Below are 27,830 nucleotides of genomic sequence, written 5' to 3' on the forward strand. Positions count from 1 at the left end.
CGGCCGGGAGAGGCCATCACGGCTGGAGGGGCAGCAATCGGACCGGCGCCCCCTCTGGGCTGGGCCCGTGGGCGGGCGGGGCTCCGCGGCCATTGGCTGGCGCGGGCCGGAGGGCGGGGAGTGGCGCCGAGGGGACTGTTTGCTCCTACGGGCTGTAGATGGAGCTGTCCGGCCCCGGCGAGGGGGAAGGCGCTTGGAAAACGTTCTTCCTCTGCCTGGCCGGCCCGAGCGGGGAACAGCGCTCCCAGGATGCAGTTTGTGTCAACACGGCCGCAGCCTCAGCAGTTGGGCATCCAGGGCCTGGGGCTGGACAGCGGGAGCTGGAGCTGGGCCCAGGCGCTGCCCCCCGACGAGGTCTGCCACCAGGAGCCGGCGCTGCGCGCGGAGATGGCCGAGGGGATGCCGCCCATGCAGGTGGGTGCAGCGCCCGCCCGCCGCCCGCCGCCGGCGCCATGGCCGCTCGTGGGGGCGGGGATCGCGGCAGGGCCGGGGCGCGCGGCCCGCGACCGCCGAGCCTTGGCAGGCCCCGCGCCAGGCCCGGCGATCCCCGCCCCTCCCCGCGCCCGGGGTCCTCAAGGCTGTGGGCCCGAGCGGCCCGGCCCGGCCCCGCGCGCGATTGCGACTCCCGCGGGCGCCCCCTGCGCGCGGCCGGTGGGGGCTTCTGCCCGCAGGCCGGGTGCCCCGTTCGGGAAGCGACGCCTCATTCGTGTTTACGCGGAGATTCCGAAATGTGCGATTGCCACCTTTCTCCGAGTAATAACGAGTCCACTTTTCCTCCGTTCCGGGCATGAGCCAAGGAGGGGCCACGGGCAGGGGACTTTGTCGTCTCGGGTTGGCAAACTTGGCTGCATATTGGAATCGCCCGAGCAGCTTTGCGGACGACTGACGACGCCCAAGCCGCGTCCCAGAGCTGTTAACTCCGAATTCCTGGAGTGTGTGGGCGAGTTTGAGCACCGGCGTCCCCACATTGGGCATCGAATACCAGTATCCCCATAGTGGGAGGGGCTCTGAGAAGCCTGCACACTTCCGGGGGTCTGAGCTGGCCCCCACCTGGCCCTCCTGTAACAAGTCCTCGAGGAGGAGCTGTGTTGGTTTCCATCATTTTTCAGCTCTAGGTCTTCAAACCTGCAGAATATAAATCGGGCCCCCTTGCTGAACTTCCACACCTTCATCCGGTCTCTGAGCTGGGTGAAGAGGAGCCTCCTGATAAAGGCACAGCCGCCCCTTGCCCAGCCAGGCTGGCTTTCCCAGGGCCCGGCCCCTCTTTCTCCCAGGAAGGGACGGAGTCCCAGGTCCCTAGGGTAGCCCTCGCTTGTCACCGCTGCTCTGGGTTTAAGAGGGTATCTGGTATGCTTGTCATCAGCCTGTGGAGCTCACCTCCAAGTAGCAGAACCCCACTTTTCCCAGCCCAAGGACTGCTTCTCAGGCACAGGGACAGAAAGTGACATTTCTTCCTGTCCCACGTGTGAAGACGAGGTGGTTATCAGCCTGTGTTGTCATCCATGGACCCCTGGATGCTGAAACAGTATGTCCACCCTCCACTCTCTTCTTGGCTGTAGGCCTCAGCTCCCCACCTGCTGGTACTGGCTTCTGGGGTGAGAGTTTTGTGCAGGAGATAAGGGGGAGGTGCCGGGCCATGAGCACCCCTTTCCCAGGAAGGAAAGAGAGAGTCCCAGAGCCTTTCTGTTCCCCTTAGCTTACCCCTCATAGGGATGAGAAATGTTCCCCCCTCCTCTGTAATGAGTGACATTTTTAGTAAATCTGTTCTTTTTGTTGTTGTTGTTGTTGTTTGAGACAAGGTCTGGCTATGTAGTTCAGGATGGCCTCAAACTCACTGCAATCTTCCCAGCTCAGCCTCCCAAGTGCTGTGAATACAGTTGTGCACCACCATACCTGGGTTCAATCTATTTTCATTTTGCAAAATATTTATTGAAAATAGTTCTATATGGAATTTAAAAAAAAGAAGCAGGTGCTCACCTGCCCTCTGGTCTGGACCCTCTGGTCTCCTTTGGCTGCAGCCTGGTAGAAAGGGTGGCACTACAGGCACCTGGGTCATTTGTACCCCGCAGCACCTAGGGCCATGCAGTTGGCGGTGCAGGCAGTGCTGCAGAATGACCAGCTGCTTCTCCATGCCTCAGTTTCATCATCTTTAGAGCAGAGATAATCATTCTTGCCCTAACCTGTGAGAGATTGCTGGGGAGATTAGTGACAGACAGCTTGCAGCAAAAACCTTGAAACAAAAACCATGAAGCAAATGTGAAGTTTGTGATTAACAGTTCCAGCCCATGAGCAAAGCAGCTGCTCTATTCAGAGAAAAGGTCTGTGATTAGAGGCAGGGGCCCAGGGCCTTGGGCTGCTGAGGTCAAGGTGAGTGAACTAGTAACCAGCCTGACTCCCGCAGGCCAGGCGGAAGTGAGAGAGAAGTCGGCTGGATGAGTGGGTGGCTGCTCCAGCCATTGCTGGGACCATTCATGAGTGCCATAGCTGGCGGTGGGGCTTGCCTGAAGAAAGAGAAGCTGTGGTGTTTTCTTCAGGTGTTTTCCCCTGCCTCTTTCCCCCATATACATCTTGTCATCCGGACTGTCACTGTTTCCCTCCACACACAGGCTCAAGAATGGGACATGGATGCCCGGCGACCGATGCCTTTTCAGTTCCCACCCTTCCCAGACCGGGCCCCTGTCTTCCCTGACCGCATGATGCGGGAGCCACAGTTGCCCACGGCAGAGATCTCGCTGTGGACCGTGGTGGCTGCCATTCAGGCCGTTGAGCGCAAGGTGGATGCCCAGGCCAGCCAGCTGCTGAACCTGGAGGGCCGCACAGGGACGGCCGAGAAGAAGCTGGCCGACTGCGAGAAGACAGCCGTGGAGTTCGGCAACCACATGGAGAGCAAGTGGGCCGTGCTGGGGACCCTGCTGCAGGAGTACGGGCTGCTGCAGCGGCGGCTGGAGAACCTGGAGAACCTGCTGCGCAACCGGAACTTCTGGGTGCTGCGGCTGCCGCCGGGCAGCAAGGGCGAGGCCCCCAAGGTAGGTGCTGGGCCAGAGAGGGCAGGAGGTGAGGACTGCACAGGTGACAAAGCCCAAAGTTTTGTCATCAGGCCTTACAGCCTTCTCTGGCTCCCTGACATCTCATTCAGCTTCTTTCCTTTACCTCATCTTGACCGTTCTTTGGGTGGCTGATCTCCCACTTCCTGCAGAGCCCACATGTGCTCGTCCTGGAGCCTTTACCCTCAGTGTGCTGCAAAACCTGCAGCTCTTACTGCTTGTTTTCCCACTTGACACCATGCAGTGACCATTTGTCAGAGGTTATCTCTGTACACATTCATCCAAGCTGTGGCTGGGGACAGACCCCAAACCAAGCACCTGGAATTGCTTTCAAGCCATGACCATAACCTCAGGTGGCCCTGTCTAGCGTCCAGAGGTCTCCTCGCTCCCCTTTCTGTCCCAGCTGCCCTCCTACTTTCCACAATTCTTTCTTCCCCATTTCTTCCTGCCTTTGTGTACTCAAACATATACCAGAGTAGGTTAGAACAGTGTCCTGCGTCCTCAGGGACCCTGGTCAGCCTCAGCAGTTAGCAGCTCCTGGCTGATTATGTCCCCCACTCCTCTTGTATTCTGAAGCAAATCCAAGACATCAATTATTTTATTCATAAATAATTCAGTATCAGCTCTAAAAGGTACATGGACCTCAAAAATATAACAACCTCTACGTTACTACCACTGCTGCTGCCGTAGTAAAAGCCCCAGCCTAACTCAAGTGTCCAATTGATGTTCACATTTTCAATTTTTTTATTGTCGTGATTCAGGATTTAGATAAGGTCCACAAATTATAATTGATATGTCTCATATCTTTTTTTTCTTCAATCTATAGCTTCCTCCTCCATCTCTTATTTTTCCTTACTTTTTTTTTCAATACTGAGGATCAAACCCAGAGGTACTCAGCCACTGAGCTACATCCCCAGACCTTTTTATTTTTTATTTTGAGTCAAAGTCTTGTTAAGTTACCCAAGCTTGAACTTGTGATCTTCTTGACTCAGCCTCCTGAATTGCTGGGATGACAGGTGTGCATCTGCATTCTGCTGATCTCATTCCCTCTGGTCTCATTGAACATGTTCCTCTATTCTCAGGATTCCAATTAATGGGTAACTGCATAATGCTGTCTGAAATCCACTCCAGTCAGGCTTTTCTTCCCATCTTTTGGTCCTATTGATCTTCCTGAGACTGTAATGATGGATGTCCAAGGGATTAGAGCCGTGGTCCATCTCAGTCTTCATCTCCCTGGTCCCATCAGCAGCTGCCTGTGGCTGGCCATGCCTTCCTTGAAACACTTTTCCCTGTGGCTCCCAGAATGCCTCCTCCTTTTTTCCTACCTCACTTGTGGCTCCTTCTCTGTCTGCTTTACTGAGTTTATTTCCTTTCCTTAACTTCTTTTTTTTTGGTACTGGGGTTTGAACTCGGAACCTTGCACTTGGGAGACAGGCAGCAGAACCACTGAGCTAAATCCCCGGCCTCCTTAACTTCTTAATGGTTGAAGTAGTCCTGGCCCAGCCTCAGCCTTCTGCTGCGTTTCTACTCCCTCCCTACTGACTTCATCGAGTTCCATGGCATGAGATGTGATCTGTGTGCAGTCAGCTGCCTCCTACTTGCTTGGTGTCCTGCCCGGGCTTCTGTCTTAAATCCCACATCTGCGCTCCTATCTGTTAACTCAGCATCTCCACTTGGATGTCAATAAGTGTCTTAGGGCTGAGGATTTAGCTCAGTGGTTCTGGCGCCTGCCTCGCAAGCGGAAGGTCCTGAGTTTGATCTCCGGTACCAAAAAATAAATAAAAATAAATAAATAAATAAATAAGTGTCTTAGACTTAACAGGACCAAACTGAACTCCAGGTGTTTTGACTAATATCTAGATGTCCTCTCAGAACCTCCTGCAGCTGAGAGCCAGGGCTTGTGGAGGGTGACTGGATTATGGGGCCCTAAGGCCAGCTTAGTATTGGAGATAGGGCCTGGGGGCATGGCCTGGAAGGATTTATCTCCCCCATGGCTCCTCCCTGCACACTCTACTTCCTGATTTCCTGTCTTCCATGCCTTGAGCAGCTTTTCCTCCTCCAGGTCCCTCTGCCATGCTGTCCTGCTTTGGAGCCAACCGACTATGGGCTAAAAACATGAGCCAGGATAAACCTCTCCTCCTTTCAGTTTTGAGTGTCAGGTGTTGTGTCCTATTGACGAGGAAAGCGACTAAGTCACCAGGTCTTCTTCCTGAAGCCTATTCTACCCAAAGTCATCCTCCTCTCTACTGATGACAGTGCCAGCCTCTCTTTTAGAGCGTCAGGCCAGAGCCTTGGAGTCCTGCCTGTCGCCTTCTTTCTCAAACCCCCTAACATTATCCTCAAAGTGTGACCACACCTCACCACCTCTGCCACTGTCACCTCTTCTGATTATCACCCCCTCCTGACTGCATCCTTGCCCCCAACCCATACAGTCCATTCCCAGCAGAGCTGCCAGAGCAATCCTTTAAAATGTAAATCACCGCACTATACCTCTGCCTAAACCTCCTAGATGGCTTCCCGTCTTGTTTAAAATAAAAGCCCAATGCCCGATGTGATGGCACACACCTATAGTCCCAGTCCTCGGAGGGCTGAGACAGGAAGATCGCTGCAAGTTTGAGGTCAGCCTGGACCACACAGTGAGTTCAAGGCCAGCCTGAACTACATAGTGAGACCCTGTCTCCAAACAAACAAACGTGGGCCGGGGATTTAGCTCAGTGGTTCTGCTGCCTGCCTCGAAAGCACAAGGACCCGAGTCCGATCCCCAGTACCAAGAAAAAAACAAACAGAAAACAAACAACAAACAAACAAAAAACAGGCAACAACAACAAAAAACCAAAAGCCTAACTCTCGTCTGTTTCCACCTTTCTGACCCCATCCCACCGCGCTCCCACCCCACGGGCACCTGTTAAGAACCAAGTCCCTCTGTGTGCTCTTTGCTCTGTCCCTATGCTGATTTTCTCCTAAGCGCCTATGTCATCGGCATCTGAAATACTTACTTCTTGGCTTCCTGATGGGCTTTCCCTAACCAGCATGTAAACTCCTGGGCCCACTGCTACGTCCTTGTGTAGATGACACACTTACCTGGCCTAGAGGTGGTGTGCAAAAAATATCTGCCAACTGTCTCCGGCTGGAGAGCTAATTGTGTCAGAGAGGGCCCCTGTCCAGGAACAAACAGCTTGAATTTGCCGGTGGAGTTACCTGACATTTATTTATGGAGGGTTCACCAAGTTGAATTGTAACTGTGGCTTTGGTTCCCACCCAAGACTGAGTGTGACTTGCACATGTTGCTTGCCTACCAAACTCAGTATCTGCTTACACCCACCCTTTGCCCTCGTCTCTGCTGGATGTTTTAACTCGGTGCTGGAGCCTTGGCCTAGGCTGTTCTGTGTGCTGTGGAGTGGGTGAGGTATTAGGAGTCTGGCATGTGCCCTTGGGTGACGACGGAACCAGGGGACTTGAGTTTGAATCTTGGCTGTGCCATCTTCTGATTTTCCTATTGTTGGTCACATACCTTGGTGTTGTTGTTGTCTCTGAGCCTCTTCAAATCCTCTTTGAAGATATGAATTATACTTTCAGTATGGTGGCACAGGCCTATAATCCCAGCACTCAGGAAGCTGAGGCAGGAGGATCACTGCAAGATCAAGGCCAGCCTGGGCTACATAGTGAGACCCTGTCTCAACTCCTCGACTTCCAAATAAGAAGTTTTATGCCATTACTTCTTTACTTTTTTTTTTTTGGTACCAGGGATCGAACTTGGGTCCTTGCACTTGCGCAGCAGGCGGTGAAACCACTGAGCTAAATCCCTGGCCCTACTTCTCTACTGATTAGAAAGAAATTACCAGGTCTAGCTCACACTCAGGAGGAGAATTGGGCTCCACCTTTTGAAAGGACTGTCAAAGAATTCATGGGCATATTTTAAAAATTTTATTCACATATTTGCAGTACATAATTTACCTTCTTTTTAGGGAGTTGGTGCACCTACAGAACACATCCTAATTCCTTCCTTCATCCCCTTTCCCTCCCTTCCCTTGCCCCACCCTGCATCTCTTGATCTTTCTCATCTGAGAGAGATCTATCTTCCTACTTTCTATTATTTATCTTTTATGGTTCTTTATTCATAATTTGGGTTTCTCATATTAAGAGAAACCATGCAGTATTTAAGCTTGTGTGTGTCTGATTTATTTCACTTAGCATTATGGTGCTAAGTGAAGGTGCTTTCATTTTCTTTCTTTTTTTTTTTGGTACCAGGGATCGAACTCGGGTCCTTGCGCTTGCGCAGCAGGCGGTGAAACCACTGAGCTAAATCCCCAGCCCTTCATTTTCTTCCAAATGACTCAAGTTTATCCTTCTTTATGGCAGAGTAGTACTCCATTGTATGTAAATACCACATTTTCTTTGTCCAATCATCTGTTGATTCTCATAGAGGCTGCTTCCAAGATTTAGCTATGGGCTGGGGATTTAGCTTGGTGGTTCCGCCTCCTGCTTAGCATAAGATCCCAAGTTCGATCCCCAGTACCAAAAAAAAGAAACAAAAAAACCAAGATTTAGCTATGATGAGTTATTCTGCTATAAACATGAGTGTGCATGGATCACTGTAATATGTCTTTAACTCTTTCAGGATGATACCTAGAGGGGGAGTAGGTGGTGGAATGGAATTTCTATTTTTAATATTTTGAAGAATCTCTATATTGATTTCCAGACTGGTTGTTCCCACCAGCAGTGTAGAAGGATTTCATGGACATATTTTAAAACCACCATGTGATTGTTAATTTGTGTTGCTCACGACAGGTGCAGTTCTTTTTGTGCTCTTGGGTGTGTGAAATGCATTCTCTTTATCTGTTGAATTTGAGAAGGATGCTCTCAATCCTGTGGGCATGTTGGGTCCTGTGTGTCTATTAATTGGTTCCCAGCTTTCCTGTCCAGCTGGACTGTAGGCTCCTGCAGTTTCAGAGTTTGCTGTATCCTGTCACAGTGAATCTTTTAAAAAGTGATGACTAACCTGGCATTTAGCTCAGTGGTTCCGGCGCCTGCCTCGCAAGCGCAAGGTTCTGAGTTCGATCCCTGGTACCAAAAAAAACTCCCCCAAAATAAAAGTGATGTCTATTTCTAACCTTGAGGACATGATTCTAAAGTTTCAATTCTCCAAGGAAATGGTGAACAGGGCCGAGTAGATAATGAACTTGGCTTTGGATAAATTTAATTTGTGGTACTTAAAGAATTGAATGGAAGAAGGCTGTTGAACTTTGAAGGGAGCAAGGAAAGTTGAAGAGTATACTCAAAGGTATACAAAGAGGTAACAATTACAGTGAAAAGAAAGAAATTGTCAAGGGAAAAGTGAGGAAAGGGAGGGAGGAGTAAGGACATACCCTTGGTCTTGGGAGAAGAAGAGGAAACAGTAAAGAAGACATGAGCTGGTTGGACGGCAAACAACATAGTCAGGGAAACCAGGCAGGAGAAAATTCTGGAAAGACCTCTCAAAGAGGTCTGAGAGGGTGAGGATTAGAGCAGCAGCTCACTAGTGATCTTCTAGGGTGTGGTTTCAGAGCATAGACGGTACATATTTTGAGACAGATTTTAGGGATTTAAAGTGTGTGTGGATTGTGAAGGTAAAACAGAGGATGTTTCTCACGATGTTCTCAGTGAAGAGCCAGAGCAGTGACTTGAGGTAGTGGAATTCAGGGAAGCTTTTGTTAGTTTGGGATGACTCTGAAAAGAAAGCCTATGTGAGAGAGAGATATACTGAAGATGGAAAAGAGAAAAGATTGTTCAGGTTAACGCTCAAGGAGGGGAGGTAGAGGAGAAATGAAGGACACAGATTGGCAGGTTTGGCTTGGCGAGATGGAAAGGGCAAGAAAGGTGCCTGCCAACATCCACCTGAGATCAAAGAGATAGGAGAAGGATCAGGAAGGTTGGGGGTGGTGACAGGTGCGACGCAGCCTCCCGTGGAGCACAGTGAGGCATCAACCAGAGGTCAACTGAAAGCTTCCAAAGCCACTGTGGGGTAAACAATGTGAATTCATGGCAGATATGGTCAGCAGAATTCTGTGCTTTAGCTAGTACTGGGGAGGTAAGATGAAGAAAGGAGGACTGTGTCTGTTTTCCCAGGTTGGGTGTTTGCCCAAGCCTGCTGGGAGGTCCAGGGAGTCAGAAGTTCTAGTTGTGATTCTAAAACTGGATGGCACACTGTTGGCCAGTAAGGACAGGGCCACTGCACACAGGTGTACATGTCCTGTCTGCCCAGTATGTGGTATGATGGAATTATATGGTGACTGTTTGCATTTTTAAAATATTATTACAGTAAAAACATATTGCCATTAATACCCCTTAAAATACTCCTACCTGCTCTGAACACACTAATCCTATTGTTCCTGCTACTTTCTGAAGCAGTTCTGGCAGTCTTCTTTTTTTTTTTTCCTTCATGTATTTATTGGCCAATTGTACTTCTTCTATGATGTGTTTACTCATTTCACTTGCCCATTTTTTTACTGGGTCTTTAATTTTTTTGCGGGGGGTCTAATTTTTTGGAGGTCTGTATGCAGTCTAGATTATTAGTCCTCTGAGGAATACCTGGCTTTTCCCCTTTCTACAGAATGTCTTTCACCGTTGGTTATTTCTTTTGCTGTGCAGAAGCTTTTTAATTTGATATGATCCCCGTTTGTTGATTCCTGATACTATTTCCTGTGCAACTGGGGTTCTGTTCATAAAGTCCTTGCCTACGCCTATAACAAAAGAGTTTTCCCTATTTTAAGTAAGTTAAGTGTTTCTGTCTTAACATTTAGTTCTTTGATCTATTTTGATTTTAGTTTAGTACATGGTGAAAGATATGGGTCTAGATTCAGTCTTCTGCATGTGGATAGCTATTTTCCCAGCATCGTTTATTAAAGAGGCTATCTTTCTTCCAGTGTATACTTAACTTTAACAGAGAAAGCACAAATTAAATGCAAATTAAGGCCTAATTATGATGAGGCAATGCCCAAAAATCCTTTCTCTACATAAAAGACCTGTGTAGTGACTAGAAGAGCCAGCCCTGAAATGAGACCTCAAGCCTGTATCGCAGGAGTCACTTTTCTACTTTCACAGCTGTGGCCAACCTACTGGATAGGTAAAAAATGTCTCACATCTCTGGCCTTTCATATCTTTCCAAATATATTCTTCATTGAAATATCTTTGAACATCACTCTTTCAATGGACGTTCTTTGGCAAATGAACCAATCTGAAACTGTAGTACATAATTAGGCAGGCAGCATATAAATTTTAATTAGACAAAAATGTCCTACTTGGTTGACCAATGAAAATTTGGTTTGGGTCCTAAATGTGACAAAACTACAGACTAGTGGTGAACATATGTCATGCATGCCGCAGCTAGCTGTTTGTTATCACTGAAAGCTCTAAAAGGTTCGCCATCACTGCTATAGACTTTAGGATAATTGGCAGAAAAAAAAAAATGAAGTCAGTTCCCTGTTGCTAATATAATAAGCCTTTTCCATTAATATTTTTTCTCTCCAAGTACAGGGGGTTGAACCCAAGGCCTTCACACTGAGTCACATCCCCAACCCTTTTTTAGTCTTAAATTTTGAGACAAGGCCAATCCATTTTTATTCTTTGAGAAAGGGTCTCATTAAGTTGCCCATATAAGATTTAAAAGTTACCATCCTGCCTGAGCCTCCAAGAGTATTGCTATTAGGTATGTCCCACTAGTTTTCATTAAATTTTAAGCAGCATAATCCAGAATTTACTTAATTGAAAAATACTGAATGCTAAATGGAAGTCTTCTTTCATGAGTGTCTTTAGTTGTGGTGTCATGGCTGCCTCAATGTCCTGAATCGATTCAAAATGCGTACCTTTCGTGGTCATTTTGACTTGGGGAAGAGCCAGATCTGGTGAATAAGGTGGATGAGGACACACCACCACATTTTTATGAGCCTGCCTTTCCATTGGATGGCACTCAGCAGCAGCATTCACCATACTTTTGATCATAGCTGATAAAGATCCTCATGAAAGAGAACTTCCAGAACTGCTTCACAGAGTGGCAAGAGTGATGGGAGAAGTATGTTTTAAGTGAGGGGGAGGATTTTGAGGAAGATTAAAGACGGGTGTCTTTTACTATAATAATTTTTAAAAATTTTAAACATTGACCATATATTTTGAGCACACCTTGAATTGCACCTGGCTCAGGGTCCTGAGTCTCTAGCTGACATCAAGGTACTGTCCATTGGCCAGGCTGTGCACCAGCCTCCTCATCACAGCAGGATGTCACACAGGCCAGCCTCAACCCTGTACATGCAGATATGGAGACTAACGGCTGAGGACCAGGAATGGGAAGGACCATGGGGGGATGGATTTCAGAATGAGAGCAATGGGCTGGACCCCTAGGGATGTGAAAATGGTAGGGGGAAGCCTTTGTGGTCACAGAGGGAAGTGCAGCGGCTAAAGTCACAGAAGTGAAACCATTTTGAACAGTTCGGTCCCAGGTGTGGTCGAACTAGGCAAGGCTGAAATAAGCATAGACAAGGGTGTTGGTTGGACTGAATCAAGTTCAAATAACAGATCAGAATACCTGCCTGGCAGGTGACTGGCTTTAGGCGATGACTCAGGCTACATTGGAGCTTTCACCACATGCCTTTGGGTTGCACATATGTTAGTGACAAAAAAGTAACTGTATACACAGAGGTGACCTGACCTGAAATACAGGTTTTGTCCCAGGGTTTTAACCATACTTGGCTCAGTGATCTCCACCCTGAGAACCATCCACTCCTCTGTCACCCTGAGCATTGGAGGAAACACATTGACCATAGCTTTTGCTTAGATATTCAATTGACCTCAAAGTGAAATAGCAAAGAATGTCATTGAATCCTTTTGGGGAAAGAAGGCATCGGTAGTGTTGATTATCATTGATTATGATGTGCAAGCTGCGCAGGGCTGGAGAGTTCTGACTGGGTGGAAACAAACTCCTGTGGGCTGGGACACGAGGCTGGGCAGGGGATAAAGGCCAGGCTTGGGTGGCCTGGCTCCATGGCCCACAGGTGAAGAGGGCATGAGAAACTGGGTATGGAGGTGCACGCCTGTAATCCTAGCCCTTGGGAGGCTGAGGCAGGAGGATTGCTTCGAGTTCAAGGCCAGCCTGGGCTACATTGTGAGTTCAAGCCCAGTCTGCACTACGTAGTGAGACCCCGTCTCAGAACAACTTAAGAAAAAAACGGAGATGAGAAGAAGCACCAGAGGCTGAGACTTAGATTCTCATTGGCCCAGGTTCCGGTGACTTTTGTGGACATTGCTGTCTACTTCTCCGAGGATGAGTGGAAGAACTTGGACGAATGGCAGAAGGAGCTTTACAACAACCTTGTGAAGGAAAACTACAAAACCCTGATGTCCCTAGGTAAGGTCACCTCCCCACTCCTTGGGTGAGAGGGCTGTGAGATGCATATTAACCTAATGGAAAGAAATGATTTGCTTTTGGTGCTAGTAAGATAGAACAGTTTATAATGCTAGGTGTGGTGGTGCACACCTGTAGTCCCAGCACTCCAGAGGATCTCTGAATTTGAGGCCAGCTTGAGCTACACAGTGAGTTCAAGGCCGGCCTGGGCTACATAGCAAGACCCTGTCTCAAAATAATAATAATAATAATAATAATAATAATAATAATAATAATAATACATAACTATTTTTTTGATATTTTGAGACAGGGTCTTGCTATGTAGCTCAGGCCGGCCTTGAACTCACTATGTAGCCCAGAGTGGCCTTGAACTCGCAGTGATCCTCCTGCCTCAGCCTCCTGAGTACTGGGATTACCAGCACACAGCACTACGTTTATTGTAGAATACAGTGAAATAGCACATTTGCACTTCACTACCATGCATCCCAACTGCCTGAGACAAGCTGTACACAGTGTGATGGTAGCCTTCAGAGCACAGCACTGGGGACTTGTTGACGTGACCTCAGGGTCACTCCTAAGAGGTTACCTACCTTATTCACATAACTGCCACCATGCAGAAGCAGCAGGGTCTCCCGTGGAGATGGGGAGGAGGGTTCGATCTTCACCTTCATGCCATCCCTCCTTCCATCTCACTTCCAGATGCAGAGGGCCCCATGGCCAAGCCAGATGCTCCGGCCCCAGTGGAGACCAGGGAAGAGCCTTGTGTGTGGGAGCAGCGTCACCCTGAAGAGAGAGAGATCCCAGTGGACACGGACACAGGTGATACTGCTGGCAATTGCCCGGGTCCTGGCAAGGGCAGGAGAAGAGAGCTGGGCATGCTGGGAGGCGCCACTGCGTGTGTCCAAGCAGAAGGGAGGTGTCTTGGATCAGTCCAGGCAGGTCCTGCCATGGTGAAACATGAGGTGACTTATGGAGAGTGACCGCAGGGCCTGAAACTCTGCCATGGATATTTGTCATTGGGTTTGTTAATGCCGCAGTGCTCTAGCCTCACAGGCAAGCTGGCTGGGAGACAGCAAGGGGTTGGGCTGCAGCAGCTCCCAGGCCTGATGTGGACGTGAAGCCCTAGGAGTGGGAGCAGCCAGAGGTTCCAGCCCGAGGCTCAGGCAGGTGACAGGAGGTGCCTGGCCCGTGGTGTGTGGCCTGGGTGTAGTCTGCAGTCTTACACCTGGTTCTTGCACACACTTCCTCCATGCACACACCTCCCATGCATACTCACCTGTAAGGCCCCTGAGTTCTGAGGAGTCCAGTGCCCTGAGGATATCACACTTGGGCAGCTTTGGCTAGGACAGAAGATGCTGGGGTTTGAGTCCCAGCTCTGCTCTGGAGCTGTCTTCCGGGTCTTGGCTGTCAGCACAGCGTCGGACATGGTGAAACCTGGCACTTCTCTGTGTCCCCTGCCTGACTGTGAATGCTCACCTGTTTACCCCGTCCCCCTTGTCGTTAAGTGGAGGGCATTTTCTCAGAAACTTTTAGCACTCTTTCTACTTCTTCCCAGTTTCTTATTGAGATGTAATTTATGGGACATAAAATTGCTTCTTTTAAAGTATACAATTCATAGATTCACCAAGTCATGAAGCCATCACCACTATTTAATTCCAAAATGTTTTTGTTTGTTTGTTTGAGACAGGATCTTTTTTTTTTTTTTTTTTTTGTACTGGGGATTGAACTCAGGACCTTGTGTTTTCGAGGTAAGCGGCAGCAGCACTGAGCTAAATCCCCGGCCCGAGACAGAATCTTGCTATGTAGTTCAGGCTGGTCTTGAACTCACTGTGTAGTCCAGGCTGGCCTCAAACTTGAGTTGATCCTCCTGCCTCAGCCTCCTGAGTTTTGGGATTACAAGTGTGTACCACCACACCTGGCTTTATTCCACATTTTCATCATGGGAATCCCTGTCCTCGTTAGCAGCCACTCCCCACTCCCTTTTGCCCTAGCTCCGGCAACCACGGGGCTGCCTTCTACCTCTGTGGCTTTGCCTGTCCTGGACCTCACATCCTGATGGCTCCTTTTTGTTTGAGTTCAGCACCTGTGGTTACCATTTCTCATGCTATGTGGGACCTTGCTACCTTTCAGGCACTGTAAGTTTTTTTTTTTATTTCTTTCTCTCATTTTTTTATATATTCCTTTTTTTCTTTGGTGGAACCAGGGATCAAACTCAGGACCTAGCCCTTGCCAGGCAGGTGCTGGCACCACTGAGCTATACCTCCGGCCCCATTGTAGGTTTTTGCTGAGCTATCAAACCATCACTGGCCACAGGATAGAACAGGGACTGTTGTACCCATTTTATAGATGAAACAGGCAGACAGAAATATAAAGGCAACATGACTTGGGAACCCAGTTGGTGGCAGGGTTGAAACCAGGACCCCCAGAGTCCTCACCCAGTCTCTCCTGTGCCCTGAGCTATCTCCTGCTGGGAGCTGGTGCATTGCACATAGAACTCCAGAAGAAGAGAGTGCCCCTTGTCACATCTGTGGGACCCACGGAAAGGAGATGTTGTCTTTTATGGTTAAAGGTGCCATACTTTACCCACCCAAGGTCAGACCTTGGTTGTGCCTGACTGCTTTGTAATCATAAATACACATGTGCATATCTGTGTCTGACCACTCTGGTAAACAAGGACAAATCCCTCCTGCGCAGAGCACAAACATGATTAGCACCCAGCCAGTGACAGCGGGGCTCATTCTCGTAGCCTCTGCTCCTGGCAACTCTGCCCTTCAAGGTCCCCCATGACTCCAACAGGAGCACAGCACTCCTGTCTTCTCCCTTGGTAACTGCTGGCCACTGTGCTCCTGACCCCAGAATGTCCTGGTGACCAGTGAGCAGAAAAGGGACCTTCAACCATGTGCCTCTTGGTCCCCAGGAGCAGAGCCCCTGGTGCCTGCCCAGGACGCATCCTCCCAGGTAAAGCAAGAGGAAGTCCTGTGTACACGTGGGCATCGGGCCCTGGAGGACAGAGCCATCCCCACGGAATCCATCACTGGTGAGTGAGCCCAGCAGCTGCCTGGTGCAGGAGGCAGGGAGGAGAGGGCTGAGCACAGAGCAGGTCTGCAGCTCAGAAGTGCCCACGTGGACTGTGACAGGGTTGCTGCAGTGGCGCAGGTGGGTTGCTAGGCACTGAAGACTGGACACCACATCTGGGCTTCACTTGCCCTCCTTCCTTTCTTGTATTCCTAGTTCTGAGCTATCCCTCCCTCTCCTTTAAAAACAGTATCAGGTCAGGCATGGTGGTGTATGCTTGTAATCCCAGCAATCAGGAGGCTGAGGCAAGATCGCCACAAGTTTGAGGTCAGACTAGGCTACAGAGTGAATTCAAGACCAGCCTGGTGTACACAGCAAGACCCTGTCTCAAAAAACAAAATTAAAAAATAAATAGATAAATGAGAGAGAGAGAGAGAGAGAGAGAGAGAGAGAGAGAGAGAGAGAGGGAGATTTGTTTTAAGGAACTGATTGGCTCACATGAGTGGAGGCCACCAATCCCAAGTTTGTAGGGCAGTGTGGTGGCTGAGAGACCTAGACAGAATTGACCTTTGTGTCCATAGTCTGGAGCCGTCTGCTGGCCCTAGCAGAACTTCCTTGGGCCTCCCTCTTCCTTGGGGGAGGCCCCTCTTTTTCTGTTAAGGCCTTCAGTGGGTTGGGTCCACATTATGGACAGTCATCTGCTTTTTTCGTAGTCTGTTGCCTTAAATGTTAACATCGTCTGAAAAATGCCTTCATAGAAATGTCTAGAATGTTTGTTCAAATATCTGCTTAACACAGAAAAACAATAATCACAAGCTATATTAACATACTATAGCCCCGGACCACATCCCCTGAGGCAAAGCCTCAGACCCATAGGCAGTGATGGTGGCCTCTGGGGGAGGGGACAGCCCTTTGCCTTCATCAGACAGGTCCTTGATAGCATCAAGTGTTGCTCTCTTTGATGAGACCATTAGAGATAAGAAAGCAATAAAGAGTAAATTAGGTTTAATAGACACTGGAAGAGAGGATGTAGGATCTTTTGTATCCTTCACATGACTAAGACAAAAGGCTTCTAGAAGGTGCTATTTTCCTGGGAAATGGCCTCATGACATCCCTGTTTGAACAGCAGCATAGTGGGGACCTCACTCTGGGAGGTTAAGTCTCTGGAGCACAGAGCCACCGTGTACCTTAAAGTCACTCTGCTGTCACTCTCTGTGATGTCCACTGATTGTCAGCCAAGCCCCATTCATTGTGTCCAGAGTGACACAAACCTTTAGTTGATTAGGACAACTTAGTTATACCTATGACTGACTTTTAGGGGAAACATAATTATATGAAATAAAAGATTTGTTCAGGCTAGGGGTAGTAGTGCACACCTGTAATCTCAGTACTTGGGAGGCTGAGGCAGGAGGATTGTCACAAGTTCAAGGCCAGCCTGGGCTAAATAGTGAGACCCTGCCTCAAAAAAACCAAACCAACCCCCCCAAAAAATAAATAAATGAAAGAAAACTCCACAAAGACTTGCTCAAACCACAAACTGGGAAAAACCTTGCCTCCTCTAATACCTGTGCTACTCTCTTCCCACAAACAGACTCCCCCATCTCTGCCCAGGACCTCTTGTCCCGGATTAAGCAGGAGGAGCCGCAGTGTGTGTGGGACCAGCAGGATTTGGCAGAGAGAGATATTCCCACCGACCCCAACTCAGGTGAGAAATATTGAACACTAAGGTTAAAAGAATCACCCCGCTGATCCTTTCTTGTGTCAGTGGAACTGACCCTATAATTACCTTAGCATTGATTTTTACCCAGTCAGAACAACCAAAAAGCTTCAGGAAAGCTGTGTATATTTCTTTTTCAAAGAAGAAGTCATTTATATATATATATATATTTTGGAAGTCACTTATATTTTCTGGGTCTGGAATTTCTTTTGGGTGAGTACTGTTAGATGCCTCAAACGAAATTTCTGGGTAAGCTAGGTGTGGTGGCACACGCCCATGATCCTGGCACTCAGGAGGGTGAGGCAGGAGGACTGCCTGAGTTCGAGGCCAGTCTGTGAGATCCTGTCTGCCACCCCAGTGCCCAAGCTGCCACCTGCCTGTGGACTGGGCCCTGTGTGTGGCGATCTCAGTCTGGCTGGGCCTGCTGGTGAAAGTGAGTGAAGTCTAAGCCCGTCCTTTCTGCCAACAGAGTCTCTTATCTCAGCACACGACATTTTGTCCTGGATCAAGCAGGAGGAGCAGCCGTACCCATGGGGCCCTCGAGACTCAATGGAAGGAGAGCTTGGGCTGGACTCTGGCCCCAGTGAGTAACACACCCTCCAAGACCCCTGGGCATTTGGTCCACAGCCGAACAGCAGGGGCCTGGACGAGGGTGGTTTGCCTCAGTCTACCTGCTAGGGTGATGGAGGAACCACTTGGGGATGGGACAGTCCCTCTGCAACTGGCATCTGGTGATTCCTCTTGTCCCCTGTTGGTATGTGGGATGAGGGGGAGAGCCGGGAGACTGACCGTGGGCACTGGAGGGAACGGCAGCAGCCCCCAGCACAGCCCATGGCCATTGCTAGCTCTGGCCTCAGAGGCACAGGAAGCAGCCTCTCAGGCATTAACAGCAACCCCGCCCAGCCCTACCCTCAGTGCCACCTTCCTGTTCTTCCAAGTCAGCTAGCAGTTCGTGAGCCTGGAGGGTCCCTTCCCTGGGACCCTGCATGTGGGGACAGATCTAGGATGGCCTCACGAGAACCTGCCAGGCTTGCAAAGGGAATTTTATCCAGACCACTGTCCTCCTTCCGTCTGGATATGAAACCTATAGGATAGTTTGCCTCTTGCTGTTTTATCTCAGAGAGGTCTTCGAGCCCAGAACCGGGGATACAGAAGCAGCTGAAAAGTTTCTCCCCTATAGTCACCATCTGAGTCTTCTCTTCCCCGAAAGGGAGCTTGCCTCCTGTTGATAATGTTGAGGTTTTCTTTGAGCTTTAAAAACTAGCATCTTGGGGATTTAGCTCAGTAGTTCTGGCGCCTGCCACACAAGCGCAAGGACCTGAATTCAATCCCCAGTATCAAAAAAAAAAAAAAAAAAAAAAAAATTCAGTAAAAGCTAGCATCTCATCTGTGGTTTCTTTGAGGTTTAAAAGCAACCTAGTGCAGTGGTCATCAGGGACAGCCAAATAGATGCACCTCGATGAGATGTGGAATTGCATGGAGGAGTCTTCAAGAAGGGGGCCAGAAAGGGAGAGGGTGGGTGGGGAGAGGAGGGAATGCAGAGGCATGTGGCAGCTGGCCCTGCCAGGCCCACCCTAGCCCTGGGTCATGCAAGAGAGAAGGAACTGAGGTCCTGTTCGACTCAAAGTCACACTTCAGCCTAAGTGGATGTTGCATGGTAGTAAAAGAGGTCTCTGATGTTCTATATTAACAAGTGTGTATGAAGTCTCTCCTCTCAGTCAGTGGTAAGAAATCCAGTTTTCCCAAAGTTAATGTGTGTGAAGTTTCATCGAAGCAAGAGGTGTGGATAGGACTTTGGAGTTGAGTGGCATCTGTGTGCTTGTGGAGGGGTTGGGGAGATGGATTCGAGACAACTTGGGAGCCATAACTGGTATCTGCTGTCAGGAGAGAAGTCAAGAATGACTCCTAGGTCTGGGTCCACAGGAAAGGGGTGAACAGCAGTGCCCTTCAGTGAAGGGCCTGAGCCCTGGAAGCAACCAGGTAGCTGTGGAAACCAAGGGTTCTACTTTATTAAAATTTGAGGTGACATCCAAGGAGCAGTGTCAGGTAGATGAGTATAAGAGTCTGAAATTCAAGAGGAAGTTCAGGCGAGGTTGATTTGGGAATTGTAGGTGCAGTGTGGAGTCACACTTCACAGGCTGAGGATACCTGCTCCCAGGGTATCCCTACTTCTGACCAGCAGGCTATAAGATCTGGGGTTCCCACTCCCTGCTCGGGTTAAAAAATGTGCTAGAAAGTCTCATGGAACTCAGGAAAGCACTATACTTGTATTTACAGTGTAACCATGGCCAAAAGATTTGGAATCAGAACCAGCCACAGGAGGACCCAGAAGGCTAGGTCTGAGGGTCTTAAACATGAAGCTTCTGTTGTTCTTTCCCTGTGGAGTCAAGATACGTCACCCATCTTACAGCACACTGATGTGTTGACAGTGGCTGAGTCCTGAGATTGGTTGGGGTTTCTTTTTGAGAGTGATTGGCTGAATCGTTGGCCTTGATGCTTAACTCGTCTCTAGCCGGCTCCTCTCCTTTTGCACACAAGCCCTAACCCTGTTGTCACGTGGTTGATCTTTCAGGCCTACCCAGGTCCCATCCTGAGTCATCTTATTAGTGTCACTTCTCTGGGGCCTGCCATGAGTCCTTTCCTTAGATGGCCCATCAGAGCCTGCCATGAACACCTAAAACTCTTCTGTAACTCAGGAAGTTCCAAGGATTTAGGCTGTGTCCCAGGTGCCAGGGGCAGAGGCAGCCATATTCTTACACATAGGTTGTTTTAAAACTAGGGCCTTGAAAGCTCTAGGGATAGTATGGACCAAGAATTAAAGTTCAGTCAGGCAAGAGGAGCACCACAAGTTCAAGACCACCCTGAACAAGACCCTGTCTCCCTGCCCCTCTTCTCTCTCTCTCATACACAACCAAAGAAAAGGATTGGAGAAATGAGATAAGATGGTAGCTAGGTAGCGGGTATGTGGAGTCTGGGACATTGTTCTTTTAGGTTGGAGGATAATGAGAGCATTGCTTTCAAATGCTTTAGAACTGTTGTAGAGAAGAAAGAAATGTATTATCTTATATAACCAGCAGTCCAGAGGTTGTTTGGGGTCAGGCTGATTCAGGGCCTCAGCCATGTTTTTGAGGAACTAGGTTCTTTCCAACTCAGCCTGGTGTCCTTGATGTGGAACCTTCCTTGGGCTGGGAGTATGTTGGTTCCAGTTGTCCCAAGCATCATCTTCAGATCCGGTGGGAAAAGCAAAGTCCATCTTTTCCCACACACTCTAAGGGGTGGGAAGAATGTTCCAGACTCTTCCCAGCAGACTTCTCCTCACACCCGGTTGGCCAGAACTCCATCACAGGCTTATCTGTGAATCAGTCACCAGCAGTAACTGGAAAGGAAAAGCCCCATGGTCATGCATGAGGGGACAGGGCTGGAGGAGGAGGAGGTGTGACATGTCACAGAGGAAAAGTAGAGCCCCCTGGAGACCAGAGCCAGGCCTGCAAGCCTTATGGAGGCCCCTCGAGAGTAGTGCAGTTTTCTGCAGTGACCTTCAGGTGCTTGGGTGTAGTCGCAGGATTGGGGTTCTCCAACGAGGCCCAGCTGGAAAGAGAAGGGCAAAGCGGCATTTGCCAGCAAGTGCTTGCGGGGCTGGACAGTGGGAGCCAAGTTAGGTCAGGCAGAGAGGACAGAGGCCAGGCAAGGGCTGTGTGGGGGGTGCCCCTTTCAAGGCATCCGAATCAAGGACTAGAGAATGATTTTGGCCTCTGTCCTTGGCCTGTGTCCCATGGAGATACTTGTCTGGTCACTTTTTTTTTTTCCCCATTAAGTTTATTGGTACATTTTAGGTACACAATACAGTTACATTCATCACTGGGATCTTGTACCTTTACATAAGTATCTTGTTCTTATTATTTCCCCTTCCCCTGCCCTCCCTTCACCCCCTCCACCCTTCCCTATTTGCAAAGACTTTGTTTCCATTTTTTTCCTTTTCTCTTCTTTCCTTTCCCCTATTCCTCCCACTTCCCCTGCTCCTTTAGACCTTTTCTTCCTATTACACAATATCAATTATACATTTTTAAAATTACAGTATCAAGATCTAGGAGACATTACCACAGACTTTACAGAATTTAAAAGGATATAGAAAGCATATTACAAAAATCTTTTTTTTTTTTGGTACCGGGCATTGAACTCAGGACCTTGCACTTTCGAGGTAGGCAGCGGAACCACTGAGCAAAATCCCTGGCCCTAAAAAAATTTTTTTTGAAATAAATTTGACAACTTCTAAGAAGTATCTTGGAAGACAAATTAATGAAACTGACTTTGGAGGAAATATAAAATTTGAATAGCACCTATTAAAGAAAGTATATTCCTAGCTTGAAAACCTGCCTATATGACAACAGGCTTATATACATTTTAACTGATAAATTATATCAAACATTTAAAGCAGAAAAAGGAAGGAACACTTCTCCCCTCATTTTAGGAAATCAACATTGTGCTAATCCTAAAACTGGATAAAGATAATAGAAGAGGGCTGGGGATTTAGCTGAGTGGTTCCACCGCCTGCCTCGAAAGCACAAGGTCCTGAGTTCGAGCCCCAGTACCAAAAAAAAAAAAATTAAAAACGCCTTATATAAATGGAGAAGATACAATGCTTTCTCTCTAAGGTGGGGAACAAGGGCAGATATGCCTACTCTTCATCTGTCCATTAAACTTTGAAACATAGGCCTAAACCAAAATAGTCTGGCAATAAAATGACACAATTAGGATAGGATTGGCAAGGTAAGGTAGAAGTAAAATCTTTATATGTAGATGAAATGATCATCTACAGAGAAAATATTAAGAAATCTCTAGGAGCCCATAGAACTTGTATTTGAATTTAGCAGGATTAGAAAACACAAGGTATATATAAAAATTCAGGTCTATGTATACTTGCTATAAATGAAGAATCGGATATTGAAATTTAAAAGTTATGTAGGAGTACAGAGGACTCAGAAAAGTTAAAAAAAAAAAAAAACAATGTTGGAAGGCGTTTAGTACCTAATTTTAAGACTTCCTCTAAAGCCTCAGTAATCAAGGCAGTGTTGGTGTAAGGAAAGACATATAGATCATTGGAATACAACAGAGAATCTAGAAATAGAACCACACATATATAGTCCACTGAGTTTTGAAAGATTATCTAACATTAACATTTTATAGAATATAAACTCAATTCAAGAGCAGAGGAAAAGATAGTGTTTTCAGCAAATGGCACTAGAACATCTGGTATCCATATATAAAAAATTAACCTCAACCCTTTATTTCCATACATAAAAATAACTTGAAAGGATCTATGAACCTAAATATTAAAGACTAAAACTATAAAACTTTAAGAAGAAATTATAAGGGAAAATGTTTATGAATTTAGGGTAGGCAAGAACTTCCTAGTATACAAAAAACATGATGTATAAAAGAAAAAAATTGATAAATGAACTTTAGAACTTTAAATGACATTGTTAAAATGAAAAGTAGTCCTTAAACAGACCATATTTACATTGCATATAACCTATGACCAGAATATATAAAGAACTCTTACAACTCATTAATAGGCAACCCAATTAAAAAGTAGACACAAGAAGATAAATAGCCAGTACAGCACAAGGAAAGGTGTGCAACACTAGAATCAGAAAAATACTAATCAGTACAATAACAAGGTTGAATTATACACTCATTAAGGAGATGAAGTTAAAAGATTTTAAAGCCTTGTCATGACTTTTTCTTTTTGTTGGATTCTCCCTCTTTGAGTTTAATTTGTCACGGCCAAAGGATTCATTCTGCTGGGCTTCCTGGGGTTGTGATCCTCATTGTCTTTTCCTAGGATATTGTCTAAAACTTTTTGGAGTGTTGATTTGGTATTCATGAAGTTCCTAAGGTGCTCTTTATCATGAAAGTATCTTATTTCTCCATCAATTTTGAAAGACAGTTTTGCAGGGTACATCAATCTGGGTTGGAGGCTGTTTTCCTTTAGGGCTTGAAATACATCACTCCAAGCTCTTCTTGCCTTGAGGGTTTGCATTGAGAAGTCTGCTGTGATTCTGATGGGCTTTCCTTTGTATGTGATTTGTTTCTTTTGTCTCACTGCTTATAGAATTTTGTTCTTCTGTTGGGTTTCTGGAATCCTAACTTATATGCCTGTGTGTAGATTTTTTTAATTAAGGCTAGCTGGAGTCCCATATGCCTCACTTATCTGTATGTCAAGTTCTTTTCCCCTCCTTGGGAAGTTTTCTGCCATCACTTCTGTGAACAGTTTTTTTATGTCATCTGCACTCTCTCTTCTTTCTTCATTGACTCCAATCAGTCTTATGTTATTCTTCTTTGTATTATCTAGCAGCTGCTGGATTGCTTTCTCGTGGTCCCTTACAATTTTAAAGCAATTTTTCTTTTCCTGGTCACTGATTGCAATCTTATCTTCTATATCTGAAATTCTGTCCTCACATTGGTTCATTCTGCTGTGTAGACTTTCGATGGAGTTTTTAATCTCCTGGAAATCTGTTTGCATCTGTTTTATGGATTCCATTTGTTTCCTATGTTGGGATTCCATCATGTTCCTCAGATCCTCTATTTTTTTATCTGTGTCCTCTCTAGATTTATTAATCATGTCTTGCACTATGGGCACAATGTTTGTTGTTGTCTGAGAAATTATTTCTGATTTCATTTTTTCCAGATCCTCTTTCATTGCCAGTTCAGGGAGTCCAGGTGGTTGAGTATCAGACTGTTCCATCTCGTTTCCCTTTGGGGTTGCTGTAGGTGATCTGGAAGTCTGTGTTTTGAGGCTTGTTTACATGTCTTCTCATTTCCACGGGGTAGGGGCGGGGGTGCTGCTGGTGCCCTTGCGGCTCACCTCCTCTGCCCTGGGAACAGTGGAATGGTGGCCAGGGAGCCTCCTCCCAGGCACTGGGATTGGCTCACCTCCTCTGCCCTTGGAGTGTTGGAATGGCGGCCGGGGAAGCCTCCTCCTGGGTGCTGGCATTGACTCACCTCCTCTGCCCCGTCTGCTCACTTTTGACTGGGACAGAGGGTAAGGCTGGGCCTGCCCTTTGTTAATAATGCACCCGTTGTTGTTTCAGGACAAGAGATACCAAGGAGCATGGGATGGGGTGGGAACATGACACATGGGGCCTGAGATGTGGCTTCAGTGGAAGCACAGAGGAGAGAAAGGGTGCCAGAAGAGATGGGGGCGGTGGCAGGGGTCAGTTTCTTCAGGTCTTGCACAGGCTGCCCTAGGTAGTGAGGGAACTTGGGGGACTTGGGGATTGAACTGGACCCTGGGGAGGAGACAGAGGTGGAGGGAGAAGACACCTACATATAGGGAGGACTTTCTGGGTGGGCGCTAGGGTCGCCATTATGGTGCTCAGAGCCTGATTTGGCCCTTAAGGGTCCCCAGGGCAGTGGAGAGCTGGGGACTCATGGCACCAGGGTGCAAGGAAAGGCAGCATGGAGGGCAGGAACCGTGCTGTCAGGAGAGGCGGACAGGGGACTCATGCCGTTCCAGCAGCCTAGAGACTTCTGGACGAGTCTTCACCTTGGATCAATTTTGGCAAATTCTTTCCCTCCTGCAAGAGAATCCACAGAGAAGTTTACATTGTTCCTCAGTTTACAATTAAGTCTTGTTATTCCTGCCAAGGAGACTTCCTACTTCTCAGGGCTCCCGGAGGGCTTTTCTGACCCCACCCTGCTACCCATGTGGCTGTTTCTACTGCTCCCTGGCCGCAGTGGCTTTGACAGGCTGGAGGGCTGTACAGATGGCCACCTGACACCTGTCCTCTTCATTTTTAGAGAAACAGGTCCACAGAGCCTGGGCCTCCTCACAGGGACACCGTGGGTCCCGCGCGAATCTCATTATCCTGTCACTTTGTGTCCCCCCAGGTGACAGCCTGCTGCTGGTGAAGAACCCGCCCCCAGCCCCGCCGCAACCCCAGCCCCAGCCGCAGCCGCACCAGCACCCACAAAGCCTGCCTGCGCTGGCAGTGCCCGAGACCCCAGGCGGCCCCACCAGCCGCGCGGTGCTGGACGAGGGCTTCCGGGTGCTGCCTGGGGAGCGGGGCACGGGCGAGGCGCAGCCGGGCGCGGAGGGCGGCGCGGGCGGCGGGGGCCCCAGTGGTGGTCCTGGGGCTGGGGGCAGCTGCGGCAGCTGCTGCCCGGGCGGCCTGCGGCGGAGCCTCCTGGCGCACGGTGGCGCGCGCAGCAAGCCCTACTCCTGCCCGGAGTGCGGCAAGAGCTTCGGGGTGCGCAAGAGCCTCATCATCCACCACCGCAGCCACACTAAGGAGCGGCCCTACGAGTGCGCTGAGTGCGAGAAGAGCTTCAACTGCCACTCGGGGCTCATCCGCCACCAGATGACGCACCGTGGCGAGCGGCCCTACAAGTGCTCGGAGTGTGAGAAGACCTACAGCCGCAAGGAGCACCTGCAGAATCACCAGCGGCTGCACACGGGCGAGCGGCCCTTCCAGTGCGCGCTGTGCGGCAAGAGCTTCATTCGCAAGCAGAACCTGCTTAAGCACCAGCGCATCCACACAGGCGAGCGGCCCTACACTTGCGGCGAGTGCGGCAAGAGCTTCCGCTACAAGGAGTCGCTCAAGGACCACCTGCGCGTACATGGCGCGGGCCCCGCCCTCGGCGCCCCCCAGCGGCAGCTCCAGCCGCCGCCCGAGCGGGACTAGGGCTGGGCGGGGGCGGCGAGGGCTCCAGGGCCTTGCCGCCCTCTCCCCGCCGCCACCCGCTGGGATTGCACTCCAGACAGGGTCCCCGGAGGGCTGGGCAGGGGTACCCCAGACCTGTCCAGCCTGAATGCACAGCCCAGAGCATCTCCTAGAGCGGCCCGGGAAGGTGCCAGAGGAACAGCCGGGGGTGGGGGGCAGTGGACGTGCCCCCTCGGACCACCTGGCCACAGGGGACCCTATGGACCACAGGGGCTGCAGATGTGATGGGGAAGCAACTGTGGAGTCTGGACACGGCCTGATATAAGTCCGACCCTAAGGGCGGGTCGGAGGCATCCTGGAGAGGGAAGCGAAGGTGCAGTGAATGGGCAGAGGCACATGCTAAGAGTACCGTCCACGCCAGGATGACACTGCCTCGCCTTTCAGTCGCGCTTTGTACTTTTTAAAAAGTGTTTTCTATCCGTTATCTCTTCATCCTTAGCCTTTCCCTCTGTGAGAGGTGGGGTAGGGTGTTCCTGACGTGATAACTGAGGAGAGGGAGACGCAGGGAACATGAGTTCCCCATGATGACCCCAAAAGGCCATGGCGGGGTCCCGACGGTGCACACTGCCTACCTCCGACCTCCAGGGACTACTCTGGCCCGGCCTTCCCGGTCTCCTCCCTTTCCTCTACTTGGCCACCCCTCTCCTCTCAGAAGCATCAGGGGCCAATTCCTGGGGTTACTGGGAACAAGGAACAGACTGGCTACAAAAATGCCCTGGTGAGGCACCTGGGCAGTAGCGCCCTGTCCTCAGGCCTGCCCGCCACCTCCAGCCCCTGGCCCTCAATCTGGTGCAGCGCCGGCTTCTCACTGCACACACAGTAGGGCTCTGCCCTTCAGAGGCAGCGGTGCTCCGGGTCCAAACAGCCATCAAGGAATGAGTCTGCCCAGGAGAGCCGGGCAGGGGTGCTAGCGTCTGAGCCCAGTCTCTATCCTGCCCTGGGTCTCCACCTGGTGCTATCTGTTCACTGACCATGTTTGTGTACATGGACACAGACCCTACTATGCTCTGCCCCTGCAGGCGCCTTGGGAAGTGCCCAAAGGACTCCCTTTCCCATTGGTGCATTGCTCTGTGACTTGGGGCATTGTGGCCCCAGGGGCCACAGTTTCCATTTCAGCGTCTTGCATGGCCAGACACTGGAGTGGGGTGGCATGCCCCAGGACCCTTGTTTGTGTCAAAAATGGCTTTTCCTGCTTTTCCCACGGATCCCGCTTCTCTCCCAGCCCAGGAGTGCAGTGGGCAGCCACCACTCGGTGGCACTGCATCCATGGTGACACCACGTCTGTGAGCCCCCTGCTTCTGTCCTCATCTGCGCTGCTCCACCTTCCTCAGACCCCCCCCCCCTTTTTTTTTTGCTGTGCAAAGGGAATTCCTGAAATTAAATAAAAGGTATCCAGATTGCAGACTGCATGTTCACCGAGCTGGAGGGTTTTCCAGCGTGGCACCCTACAGTAAAGCCTCAATGAACTGGAATGCAGTCCACTGGAATGTTATTTCTTCCTTCTTAGGAAAACAAGGCGAGATGAGAGATGAGACACAGGGTTTAGTGGGGTTCTGAGAGAGCACGGGGGACTCAAGTTCAGGGATTGGCTAGAAGGGGGCATTTATAGTACTTTGCAAAGCTGATGCAGAAAATTAACATTTTCATAATCTGAATCACGGTAAATAAGATCCAAATGTAGAGGGGGAATCACTATTGAGTTATTGGTTGAAAACATTTGAATACCCAGCTTGAGTCTTATCCCTTTATTTTACCCCCAGAAAGCTGATTCCCAAAGAAATGTAGTGACCCCAGTTTCCCAGAGCCTTCTGTGGGGGATCCCACTGTGCCAAGGGCCATCTGCTACACGGTGATTAGCCCCAGCCCAGGCCCCCCTGAGAGTACTCAGTAACTCTGTCCCCAGACTTGGTTTTACTAGTTGACACTCTGGGAGCTGGCAATTCATGTCCTGAAGCAGG

The 27,830-nt window shown here is 49.1% G+C and overlaps 1 protein-coding gene across 1 annotated transcript; it reads left to right on the plus strand.

The window, feature by feature from the left end:
• The first annotated feature begins 115 nt into the window (after window positions 1-115).
• Znf282 (zinc finger protein 282) lies at window positions 116-27,344 on the plus strand. The gene is made up of 8 exons (XM_004860459.3): window positions 116-414; window positions 2,607-3,026; window positions 12,294-12,420; window positions 13,117-13,236; window positions 15,335-15,454; window positions 17,024-17,137; window positions 17,619-17,732; window positions 25,040-27,344. Exons 1-8 carry the CDS (start codon window positions 250-252, stop codon window positions 25,831-25,833), a joined length of 1,974 nt encoding a protein of 657 aa, XP_004860516.1. The 5' UTR covers window positions 116-249; the 3' UTR covers window positions 25,834-27,344.
• The last annotated feature ends 486 nt before the right edge of the window (window positions 27,345-27,830 follow it).

Source organism: Heterocephalus glaber, unplaced genomic scaffold (assembly GCF_053883595.1).
Source record: "Heterocephalus glaber isolate CG9 unplaced genomic scaffold, H.glaber_assembly_v1.0 deba00000818, whole genome shotgun sequence".
Classification (NCBI taxonomy): domain Eukaryota; kingdom Metazoa; phylum Chordata; class Mammalia; order Rodentia; family Bathyergidae; genus Heterocephalus; species Heterocephalus glaber.

What these genes read in the sequence shown, in the direction of transcription:
- Znf282 (XM_004860459.3), top strand. Translation starts at nt 250, where the DNA reads ATGCAGTTTGTGTCAACACGGCCGCAGCCTCAGCAGTTGGGCATCCAG. An exon ending in CCCCACGGAATCCATCACTG is followed by an intron (nt 15,455 to 17,023) that starts GTGAGTGAGCCC and finishes TCCCACAAACAG; the next exon opens with ACTCCCCCATCTCTGCCCAG. An exon ending in TCCCACCGACCCCAACTCAG is followed by an intron (nt 17,138 to 17,618) that starts GTGAGAAATATT and finishes TTCTGCCAACAG; the next exon opens with AGTCTCTTATCTCAGCACAC.